Source organism: Lycium barbarum, chromosome 6, assembly GCF_019175385.1.
Source record: "Lycium barbarum isolate Lr01 chromosome 6, ASM1917538v2, whole genome shotgun sequence".
Lineage (NCBI taxonomy): Eukaryota > Viridiplantae > Streptophyta > Magnoliopsida > Solanales > Solanaceae > Lycium > Lycium barbarum.
Window position 1 is genome coordinate 114,691,203 of NC_083342.1, and position 12,745 is coordinate 114,703,947.

At 33.9% G+C, this 12,745-nt stretch overlaps 1 protein-coding gene across 2 annotated transcripts; it reads right to left on the bottom strand.

Moving 5' to 3' along the window:
* Nucleotides 1-2,801, bottom strand: LOC132645663 (RING-H2 finger protein ATL64-like). 2 transcript variants are annotated; one of them, XM_060362775.1, is made up of 4 exons: nt 2,583-2,801; nt 2,188-2,417; nt 1,306-1,406; nt 1-793 (listed from the first exon to the last, which is right to left on the bottom strand). In XM_060362775.1, exons 2-4 carry the CDS (start codon nt 2,344-2,346, stop codon nt 442-444), a joined length of 612 nt encoding a protein of 203 aa, XP_060218758.1. In that variant the 5' UTR covers nt 2,347-2,417; nt 2,583-2,801; the 3' UTR covers nt 1-441. The 2 variants fall into 2 exon arrangements, with proteins under 2 accessions (XP_060218758.1, XP_060218757.1); XM_060362774.1 differs by having other exon boundaries at nt 2,188-2,801.
* Nucleotides 2,802-12,745: the final 9,944 nt, after the last annotated feature.

Consider the following 12,745-nt stretch of genomic DNA (forward strand, 5'->3'; position numbering starts at 1 on the left):
TACTAAAAGAGGTATATGAAGGCTCATATTCTCACAAGTCACAGAGTATACATGACCCTCAAATGAGCCAATGCTAGAGCATTTCAACAAGACTTTAGTTTGTCGTCTACTTTGGTACTGTCTAGGAAGAAAAACGGCGAATCCAAACGCTTTCTTTACAGCGATATTGTACATGATATAAGACGCACTTTGTTTTGACAAGATAACCAGTGTACCACAAACTTGGTCCAAAATCTCCGAATTGTTAAAAGAGTGCAACTAGAACTCCTAACCAGTTATATGCAACATTCATCTACAGAAGTTTCCGCGTCCTCGCTCCTTGTCTTCAGATTCTCCTTGTTCCATTTGTCAGTCTCCAATAAGATAGATCTGATACAAAGAAACATCTGAATGCAAACAGAAGGCATAATTTCTTATGGTACCTCTAGATTTTGCCTTCCATCATGACCTTGCTTCTGCTTCCGGGGGGACCACAGGTTCAGGGTTGATTGAAACAGAAACAGCTTCATCGTTGTTACTTACAGTACCTTGTGACCCTTCAACAGTAGGTAGCAGCCACTGCCTTGAATGCTCAACTGAAATCTCGGAACTATCAGAGTTTAGATCCCTGCCAAGCATTGCAGGGCGCCTTTGTTTGTTCTCAATAGATTCCGGTACGGAAAGACGGCAAACTGGACAGGTGGACTGTTTTCTTAGCCATATATCAATACATGAAAGATGAAAACTATGGCCACATTTGGGCATAATTCTCAGAACTTCGTTCTCCTGGTACTCCGATAAGCATATACTGCACCTGTAATTCAAATTGCTTAACCTCATCAATGGACAAACCTATCAAACTTAGGTATGCCAAAAAACTTTATTTTAGTTACAACTTAGAAAATACCAGGCTGGATGAAGACGAGGAAATAGCAGCCTGGCCGGTACAATTAGATTTATTATAACCTCATTAAAGAATCAGACCAATGGTTTCACTCTAAAACACGATAGGTGCATTCTTTTCATCCTTATAACTATTTTCTGCTAGCTTAGAGAAATAATACATCAGAACATCCATCGCATTTATCACTCCAAATGCACAAGATCAGCGGCGGATTTATAACCTTATTTATGAGGCGCATGAACCCATGGTCTTTCCGCCAAACTAGGTATTTTATGTACATATTTCCTAGAATTGATTTAATATTATCTGCTGATATCCATGCTCCAAAAAGGCTAAATGGTGCACTTGGTTGAATGTATATTTAATTGCCAAATGTTGCACGTAGCACACAGCTCAAACAAATTGTACGGGGTTGCACTCACTGTGTATCTTCTTCCGAGGAGGTGAAAGCCGCGCTGTGAAACTTCATGGTCGGAATTGCAGCAACCACAACTGAGTCAAGCCCGTTAATTCGATGCTCTGGCTGCCAGAATAGGTTTACATTAGTGAATCTGCGGGAAGTTCATAGGAATAACAACTTAAATCATAATTCACAGTTAACTGCTTAGAAGAGATATATCATCAATTCCAGTGAAGCAATGTGTCGAAAGAACAAATGCCAGTAGCAAAAAGTTATCCACAGACCACAATCCGCTAAATACAATCTTGAAACTGAATGTTCATGATAATTAAGCAGAAGCAACGACTTAATTCAGAATGCAGCGAAATATAACAACAAATTCTGAAAGAAAAAACATGCATCATGACAAGCAGTCATACAAACTCTTCACATTGATTAGTCAGTCTTGGTTTTGAGTGATTTTCAATCTTTTCTGCAGCTACAACGATACTCAGATAGTCATTGATACCATAATCTCATTTTCCCACCTTTTGTTCCATGATCACAAAATTCCCTTCTTTTTTTTTGGGTAAATCTTTGTCAAAACCAGCAAATCAAACTAGAACAAAGTCTAAGCCATCAAATCCTAAATCATTCTACACAAAACCAAAATGCAATCAACAAATGGACTATGTCTAAACAGTTGTAGTTTTAACACAAAGGGGGCCGGGGGGTTGGGGGGGGGGGGGGGGGGGGGGGGGGGAGGGCGTTGGCGTTGTTGAGGTTTCCTTCCAGGGGGCAGGGGTGGTTGTATCACCCATGATCACTAATTAAACAAAAATCAGAAAAACCTTCTTCAGTGAATCAACAAACATTGATTAGGAACTAAAAAAAAAAAGTACCACTAATTTAAGCAAAGCTTTACCATTTCAAGATCAATCCCTGATTCAATCTCAAACATTTGCCTTGATTGCCTCCTGCTTATCCTCCCACAAATGAGTCTAGTACAAACAAACACAATAAAAGTTGCACTCATCCCAAAACCAATTATTGTGGTTATCAGATTCATTCCAGACCCAAACATCCCTACCCCACTTTGCTTCTTCAACCAAAATTTTCAATTCAAGAATGAGGGAGAAGCAAAATGAACAACATCTGGTCAAAGAAAGAGCCAAAATGAGAAAAAAAAAAGATTATATTTTTTCAAAGACCAATTATTAGCATAGATCCACCTGAATAAAACAGAAAAAAGCAATAGAGAAGGACTGAACAACTAACGAAAGGAGTACAAATACCAACACCACCCAGAATGAGATTCACCTAAAAATCCAAGCTTTTTTTTTTTTTTCCTCAAAGAAATGAATTAACAAAAAGAAATTAAAAATTGCATCCAAATCTGTTTGGGTGGACTCTAAGTTAAAAGAATTAAGACCAAGAATAGGGCCATAAATGGATAGTGTGGATGAGAAAAAGATGTAGACTCTTTCATCTTTCTTTTCCTTTGGTTTGCTTCCTTGGACTTACATCTCTGTGGGATCCACTACAGTCCTCGTCACCCCCTCATAACTATTAAAGTCAGTCATTATGAGTTCTTTTGATGGGCTTGTTAAATTTAGCTCAAACCTTAAATTTGTATTAAAGAATTTACTTATTTAATAAGTAAACTTACAGATAATCAAATATAATTATTTTTTATGAGGATCTTACAATTAGTAGTTATCATTTTTAAATTATAATTCGTAGCTTATTTTTAAGCAAAAGCTGTGTATTTTGTGTATTCGCGTATATTTAGGCGAGACTCTCCCCTTGCCTGCTCAGGTTCGAACCCAGCCAACAACATTACTTTTTTTACATATTTTTCCTTGCTTCTTCTCATTGTATTTTGAGTGTATTTTCGTCATGTATGTCACATGTATTTGGCTCATATGTCTTGTATCCCATATGTATTTGAGCTTCTTGTCTTGTATCTGAATGTATTTGGCTTCATACACATTCGGAGAAGAAACTAGGGAAAATATGTAAGAAAAGAAATGTTGTTGGCCAGGTTCGAACCTGGGCGGGCAGGGTGAGAGCCTCGCCTAATAACCACTTGAGCCACTCCAACTTTCTATATTTTGGTGTAGCTACGAATGGTAATTTACAAAATCACTGTAGCTGCTAAATATAAATAAATTAAAAAGTAGTTATTATCAATAATTACCTCTTAGAAAAAACTACACCAAGTAAAAATTCCTATTTAATAGGTGTAAATAATTTATTCAAAATTCAGTAAATAAAAAAGATTACGATTCAAACCTCATAAGCTAAAAATTATGGCTCCGCCTCTATCTGTCCTTGGTTCTGTTGATATTCAATTCTACTCCCTCCGTCCCAATTTATATGATGGTATTTGAATGGACACAAAGTTTAAGAAAGAAATGAACACTTTTGAATCTTGTGATTTAAAACAAGCCAAAGATTTTTTTGTGGCTAGAAATCATTTCATTTAGGTTAAAATGAGAATTTTAGATTTACCTTATTCGTAAGACTGACTAAAAAGAAAAGAGAGTCGTATAAATTGGGACGGAGGGTGTAGTATATTAGAGGGCTGAGGAGATTTTGAGAACTTTGGTGGCCTAAAAGGGTATAACCTTTTTAAGGGAAATGATGGAATTGAAAGTTCTCAATTGTTAAAAGAAAGTGGATTCTTAAAGATTCCTTAGTGAAAGAATGACAAGGATTCTGAATTCTCTAGGTGATTTGTTCACTGCTTTTACTTTCGGCCTTTGTTGCTTTTTGCTTAAATAGCTCCTTAAGTGTGTTACTACTTCGGGATAATGCCTTCTCTTTTATGTCAACATTTTCTACCATTCACTTTATTTAGACAAGCCTGGTGGGAAATTTCTCCACTTTTATTACTCTTTCTGAAAGTGTTATTGTGGGCCAGATTTAAAAGTGAGACTGAATCAGAACTACATCTGAATTGGGTTGGGCTCATAAGAAGAAGAGTGTTCATTCATTTATGGAGTTATTGTTTGCCCATTTACTGACTTGTCTATTACCTTGTCTGCTTAAATAACTTTTAGTTTCCTCAAGGGACTTCAACAATCAGACGCAATCAATCTTATTATATGCCTACTTTTTTAAAGTTGATCTTCAATTTAATCTTTATACTTAGGACTTAGCTTGTTAACTCCCTCAGCTTACTGACAAGGGTTCCAACTTAAGTTGGTGACCACTAGTATGTGTCATGGAGGCATTATCAGTACATAGTGGTGCATGGAGCTCTTGCGCTATGGGTTCAACTAGATCTGTATTTTTACATGAAGCATACACAAATATGTGAAAATTTCAAAATTGCAACAAACATTATTAGATTCTAAACCTCATAATTTTAATATTTGAGTTCAGGTAAAAATTATGAACTTAAAAGGCCGAATCCGACAAGCTTAAATTCAGAATCCGGCCTCTAATAGTACAACTTATATATAAACCTAAATTGCCACCTTACCTAAGGTCAATTCCGACATTTGTTATTCCCTCCATCCTAATATTGGTATGTGATCTTGTTAGACACAATTATTTACGTAAGAGTTCAGGTTTTATTTTTAATGAAAATGGATATACAAGTGCACATAGAGTTACCTAAAGGTGTCAACCGGTTCATTGTAACCGGTTTTAACCGGTAACCGGACCGGTATAACCGGTTAACCGGATATTAGTTAACCGGTCCGGTTCCAAAAAAAATTTAACCGGAACCGGACCGGTTAAAATTAAAAAAAAAAAAAAAAAAAAAAAAAAAAGGAAAGAGCCGTTGAGCCTCGGTAATGGACCGTTGGCAACGGCCATTTTTGCAAAAATGGCCGTTGCCAAACGGTCATTTTCTTAATTTTTGGCCCCCAATTTTTTTTTTTTAACACTTTAACCCCTCCCCCACCCCTATATAAACCCTTCTTCATTTTCATTTCAATTCACTCTTCTTCATCTTTCTGTCAAATCTCAATCTCTCAATTATAGTTACTTTGCAATAATTAGCCACAAAGTCTTATTATAGTTTCAACTTTCAATTATTAATTTTGCAATTATAATATTGTTGGTGGAGTTGGTGATTTTGCAACAATCCGAAGTAGCTTTGGTGGATTTGCAATTCTAGCCGCCTTCGCTTTGTTGGAAATTAATCCGGCAATTTGGTACCTTCGTTCCAACTCTATCTTTAATTTTCGCAATTTAATTCTAGCAATTTATTTTTCGAAATTTAATTCTAGCAATTTATTTTTCGAAATTTAATTTACGCAATTTAATTCTAGCAATTTAATTTGTTGTAATTTATTTTCTTGTGATTTATTTGATTGTGATTTAAATTATTTCTATTTAATAATGTCAAAGAGATTAAGACGTGGTGCCGGTAATAGCAGTCGTACTGTTAGGGGTGCGCTTAATGAGGAAACATTTGTGGAAGAAACACCTAATTTAGGTGTTGATGTTGGTGGAAATAATCCACTTTTAGGTCATGAGGCAATGCAACAACATTTTACCGACACTTTTAATGAAGACTTAGATGATGATGATGATGAAACACAACCCCCCGAAAATCCCATAGGAAATACAGGTCCTGCACAATCACATACACAAGACAAACCGCCTAGAACTCGTAAGCCAACAGCTAAAGTTTGGAAATTTATGACTAAGGATAGGGAAAACCAATCAGTTACATGTACCCTATGTGGACAAGTATTTAGTTTTAAGCAAGGAACTGGTAAGGATGGTGGAACGGATACACTAAATGCTCATATGAGAACCAAACATATGGATGTTTGGGGAGAGCAAACGGGTTCAAATGTGGGGGGGATTCAAATGACGATAGACCCACAAACCGGTAGAAATTTTAAGTATGACAAGAAAAAAGAACGCGTAGAAATAGCTAAAATGGTAGCTTATGATTGTTTACCATTTTCCTTTCCCTCGGGTTTGGGGTTTGTTACTTACATTCAACGTTGTTATAACCCGTTATTTGAGGGTATTCCTAGAAGTACTTGTAGAGCCGATGTTATAGATTTGTTTAAAAAATATAGATTTTATTTTTGCGCCATGTATTTAATTCTTTAAATTGTAATGTTTGTCTTACCGCTGATTTGGGTCTTAGTATTAACCATTTAGATTTTTTTGCTATTACGTGTCATTGGGTTGATGACAACTGGGTTATGCAAAAAAGAATTATAGCTTTTTTATACGACGAAGGAAAAGGTCGTCACGATGGAAAATTTTTAGCCGATTCAATGTCTACTATAATGTGATTTTTTAACATTTATAGAAAAACACTTTGTATTGCTTTAGATAATGCTTCTAATAATACAAAGGCAATTGGTCTTTTAAAAAGAGAAATAAACCCTCCTCTAAGAAATATTTTTCATGTAAGATGTAGTTGTCACATTTTAAATTTAATTGTTAAAGATGGTCTTATGCATTTTGATGATTCTGTTCAAAAAGTTAGAAATGCTGTTGCGTTTCTTTTTTGTAATGCTAATAGGGGAAGAATTAGAGATTTTAAGAATGCTTGTGTGGAAAATAACCTTAGATCTAGGAAAATTCAAGTAGAAATTGAGACTAGGTGGAACTACACTTACATTATGCTACAACAAGCATATGAGTATAGGATTCCCATACAACAAGTTCACAACAAATATAATATTGATAGTGAGGATTGGTTAACTTTTAGGCATTGGGAAGATGTTAAAGAATGTATTGAACTCTTAAATTTTTTTTATAATGCAACTCTTGCTTTTTCTAGACAATTCTATCCCACGGTAACCGGAATTTTAGCCTACTTAGCGGAAATAGCTAGAGTTTTACAAGAGTATAAATATAAACCCGATTATCAAGTGGCTATTTTTGAAATGATAATCAAATTTAAGAAGTATTTTTTTCCCATCCCAACTTTATTTATATTGGGTTCCCTTTTAAATCCTTGTTTAAAAGTGTCTTATACTAAAAATTTGGTTAGTCAAATTTATACATTTTTAGAAATTGAAGAGGGAGTTCAACCATCTTTAGCTGAAGCCGATCTCGCTATTGATGATGAGTTTAGAAAAGTTTTTACTCATTATTCTAGTTTGGAAGAACGTGCTACACCCGTTGCTCCACGCCCTACTACTTCTCAGAGTAGCAAAAAGGGCTTGTCGAGTTTAAAAGTTTTACATTCACAACCTACTTCTTCTTCTACTGCAAACTTTGATGAATTTAACTTTTATTTGATGCAGCCAAATGTGGATATCAGCCAACTGGATGAGGTAGACGTCTTAGCATGGTGGAAGAAGTACAAGGCAAGCTATCCGGTACTTTCAAGAATGACTCGAGATATCCTTACGGTTCAAGTATCAACCGTGGCTTCGGAGAGCGCATTTAGCCAAGGAAGACAGCAAATTGGAGACCATAGACATTCATTATCCGGCTTTAGCTTGCAAGTACTAGTGTGCATTCGAGATTGGATTAGATCGGAGCGACGCAACCAAAACTCAGAAGCGGAAGAAGGCGAAGAGGAAGAAATTGAAGATTTGACAGCTAGTGGACCAGACCAAATGGAAGACTTTGAAGATATTTCCATGACCGAATATGATGTGGGGGAAATTAACGAAATGGTTCAAAATTGGTGATTTTATTATTCTACTATTTTTGTATAACTCATGTATTATTTGCAAGTTAAAAAAAAATACAACTTGCAAATAAATGTTATCCAAGAATGAATAAAATATATGACTCATTGAGCTTTCTTCTATTTACTTGTGTTCATATTTTTACTTTTATTAAGTTAGGAATATAAGTATATATAGTATATAAGTAAGTATATATAGTATATAGTACATATATACAAGTATATATAGTATATATAGTATATAGTACATATATACAAGTATATATAGTATATATACTATATATATTAAGTTATACACATATATAAGTATATATAGTATACAAGTATATATAGTATATAAGTAAGTATATATAGTATATAGTACATATATATACAAGTATATATAGTATATATAGTATAAGTATATATAGTATATATACTATATATATTAAGTTATACACATATATAAGTATATATAGTATATAAGTAAGTACATATATATAAGTACATATAGTATATATATTAAGTTATACATATAAGTAAGTATATATAGTATATAGTACATATATACAAGTATATATAGTATATATACTATATATATTAAGTTATACACATATATAAGTATATATAGTATATAGTACATATATATACAAGTATATATAGTATATATAGTATATAAGTAAGTATATATAGTATATATAGTATATAAGTAAGTATATATAGTATATATAGTATATATAGTATATAAGTAAGTATATATAGTATATATAGTATATAAGTAAGTATATATTAGTATATGTAAGTTATACATATATATGTGTACGAAAAACACTATTCTGTATTGCTGACTTGCTGTTAGACTGTTAGTCAGTAAATATTTAAACTTTAATTATAAAGTTGTATAACATATGTAAATATACCTACAATATACAAATAAATACTATACTATATATATATATAATACAAAAAACAAAAACAAAAAAATATTTTAACCAATCCAAACCGGACCGGTTCCGGTTTGGACTTTAAAACCGGTTAACCGGAACCGGTTAAACCGGAACCGGTTAGGCGGTTCCGGTTTTGGAACCGGAACCGGCCGATTTCCTAACCGGTTCCCGGTCCGGTTCCGGTTGGAACCGGTTGACAGGCCTAGAGTTACCTTTTGAATAACTTTTTGTACTTTTTAGTTCCATAACACAACTTTGTAATTGTATATTATTTTGAAGAAAGTGAAAGGTGGATGATTGCATCCATTATCTTGATATCACTCTTCAACGGATACAATATACTGGTCAAAATAGAATTAAGTAACTAATACCTTTCACTAATTTCTCCTTTTCAATGGAATATTTAATTTGTTTTTAGCTGCATAATGGAGAAGCTGACCATCATTCTACTAGACGAGATTGAGACTGCTACTATTAGCTTGGAATCTTGCAGTTTGGAGTAATTTATTGGCCAGAAGTAGCAAATGGTTGTTTCACTTGTCTCTACTGTTTGATACTACGGATATTTAATATGGTACTTTATATATCCTGCTTTCTCTAAAGAGTCTACAAAGGCAAACACAGATGCTCTTGATGTACTTCTATAGTATAAGTTTAACTTTCTATTGCAATAAGACAATCACTGCCTGAATTAATATTGAAGCTGCATATTTGGCTTTTGGACTTGTAAGCTAGATAATTGATCTATTATTGTGCTCCAGATTTGCTGATAGTTCACCACGCAAAGTTATTAGCCAAAAAAAGGGCAAAAATAATTCCCAATGCCCTCCCGAGGTAGTAATTATGAATTGCATTATTAACTCATGTCAGCTCGTTAAACTAATTCCATTCTGCTTCTAAGTCCCAAACACCTGCCCTTGAACTCATTGACGAGTGACATTGCGGATCAAAGAAAGTGAAACGATTGCATCGATCAGTTATCTTGATATCACTCTTCAACGGATACAATTTATTGGTCAAGCTTATAGTTTTCAAATTAAACATAATTAACTATCTCGATAATTGATATCATCACTCTTTGCTGATGGAATATTTGTTGTTAGCTGCATAATGAAGAAGCTGAGCATCATTAAAACTAAGAGAGATTGAGACTGATACTAGTACCTTGGATTCTTACATGTTAGGAGTGATTTATTTATTGGTTAAAATGAGGTTAGCACTTTATTCGATCATTTTACTCTTGGCTCTAAGTATTGTTTTTTCTTCATTTGGTTTGACCATGGTTTGTATTTTACTTCGATCTCAAAAGTGTAATTTTCTGTTTAACTTTATTTTCCCACGGTACAACTTGTATGATGTATGACGTATCCATCATACATCCATATTATAAATGAAGCCAGTGGACAGAAAATTGTAATTAAACCTGAAATTAATACTGTAGTACTTTCATCAGCATATTATTGAGTAATTGTTAGTTTATTTCACTTGTCTGTACTGTTTGGTACACTAGCAGTTTAACCTTGAACTTTCAATTTCACCTTCTCTAAAAAGTCTTTACAAAAGCACTAGGAGATGCTTATAAAGTACAACTGTATATTTAACTGCCTGAATTTTATTTTATTTTTTTAAACTTTTTTTTTATTACATAGGGGTAGGGAAGGGGATTACAACGTGCGGATTCGAACCCTCACCAACAAGGTGAGAGTTCAAGTAGCCAACCAACTGAGCTACTAGAATTAATATTGATTCTGACAGAATTGTAGTTATTAAACTAGAAAATTTATCTTCTTCCTAAGAGAATGTTCTACTTATGCTTAATTTGCTGCTATTTTCCCTTTAGTCCGCCTTTCATCACGGATGTCACATATTTGTCTCATTAATCAAATTCTCAATAAAATTTGTCCCACCATCATACTACGGAAGCTTATCTCTGATATATATAATCATATTTGTCACAGCTGATCATGTTCATGACTCGTATTATTCTCTTTGAACCAACAAATCTCATATAATTTCCCCTTCGGCTACGCCATATTGAGCGCAAAAACACACGTACTATATAAACTTGTGTTTCATCTTATATCGTTTTTTTCTCCGCCTAATATATTATACGTTAGATATTTATTAAACTGGAAGTGTCCTTCTCCTCAGCCTGCCCTCAAGAGTCCGCCCTTGTCATGAATGTCACAGTTATTAGCTATAGGTTGTGGTAAACTGGTAGTGGTGGTCTCACGTTTGGGTAGTTTGAGAATTTGCATTTCTGATAATTCACCAGGCCATGATACCTTCATCAGTGACATACTGTCCTTTTGCGATCAAGAGGGGGAAAAAAAAAGCAATTAATAATGCAAACGAATAAGTGATGTAATTGATAAGTTCAACCTCCAACTAAGTCCAACGTTTGCCTTTTCATCTGACTGCAGCTAAGTGGTCTCCACATATGTGACATAATCTCTAGTTATATACTTATTATATGGTGGAATTGACAACAAAAGCAAGTTGATTTATGCTTTGGTTATGGCAAACCTTATGCAGTAGATACCAAATAAAATGATTGAGGAATTGATGATGTTAGATGACAGAGGCTTTTTAGGTTGTAAGTGAATTTAAAATGCTGCTAACTTATAAAAGTTGACTCCATTCATATGTCCTCTGAGAACGGCCAATTAGATCATATTTTATGCTTGTGATATTATCAAAGTGCACGTAGGAAGACTAGTATGTGCTACCAAACACTGAGTTACAGACAAATTTTACATTTACTATGTTTAACCAAAATGATAATAAGTTGAAACAGTACTGTTACATTAGCCCCGGCCATAAAGGAAAGTGGTGCCACGTACTTCTTTTTCCTTTTGTTCATTTGCTCAGTCCACTTTAAGCCACACCCTAGATTTTGAAGAGAAAAAAAAAAATTATAGCATGGGTCATTCGAGCATATGTTATACATGAAGCAAACATACCTAACAAACAAAACGTGAGGCTTCCTCTTAATGTGGAGTATTGATTCGAAATTGAAGGAATCAATGGCCGAATGAGACAAAATTCAATGGTCACTAAATACCCCATATGTACATTTAATTTATGTAATTTCATTACCCAAATTTATACATAATTATTCCATAAGGAATTGAATAGGAACTCTGATAAAGGGGAAAAGGACAGAAGAAAAAGACAGAAATGATGATGACTTTGGGAGGCCCTTCACTACTACTAATCAATTGATCCCAAACCCAACGTTCCGAAAACGTTTTCTCTATTCCAAATCCCTTCGCTAAATTAATTTGCCTTATCTTAGTCTTATATTCGAAAAAGAAAAATTATACCCACAATGTTTACCCTGAATCACATTCCAAATAACCACTTGAGAGCTGATGGCTGCCTCTAGTTTTTGTTCTCCCTATATTCGAAGAAATATTTACACCGAATTGCATTAATATGTTTTATAGTTAAATTATAAATTAAGATGCGACTTAATTGAGATTGAGAGTACCGAGCTCCAGTACGGGTAGGCCTGCTCATCAGTCGGATCGGATGGTTTAGCATATTTCTGATTATAATTTTGGTTTTCGGATTTCACAAAATGTAATCCGAATACGATCTTCGGATTGAATTAGATTTTTTAAGTTCGATTTCGGATAAATCGGTTTAGATAATTCGGATATTCGATTCAGCCTATAAGTTGAATTGCTTCTTCTTCTTCTGACAAAATGAACAACCAAATAAAGTATTCATACCAAATTACCTTAATATATAGTTCTTCGCTGCTATAACAATCATATAAATAAAATATTCATACAAGCAACTTAGTAATATTTTTTAATATATGGGTTGATATGTAATGAGTAGGGTATATTTGACATATTAGATTGGACATATAGGTAATGCACTAATATTTAATGGATAGTCGGGTGCGCTAAATATAAGTT

What these genes read in the sequence shown, in the direction of transcription:
- LOC132645663 (XM_060362775.1), bottom strand. Translation starts at nt 2,346, where the DNA reads ATGTTTGGGTCTGGAATGAATCTGATAACCACAATAATTGGTTTTGGG. An exon ending in CAGGGATTGATCTTGAAATG is followed by an intron (nt 1,407 to 2,187) that starts GTAAAGCTTTGC and finishes CTATTCTGGCAG; the next exon opens with CCAGAGCATCGAATTAACGG. An exon ending in TCCTCGGAAGAAGATACACA is followed by an intron (nt 794 to 1,305) that starts GTGAGTGCAACC and finishes TTTGAATTACAG; the next exon opens with GTGCAGTATATGCTTATCGG.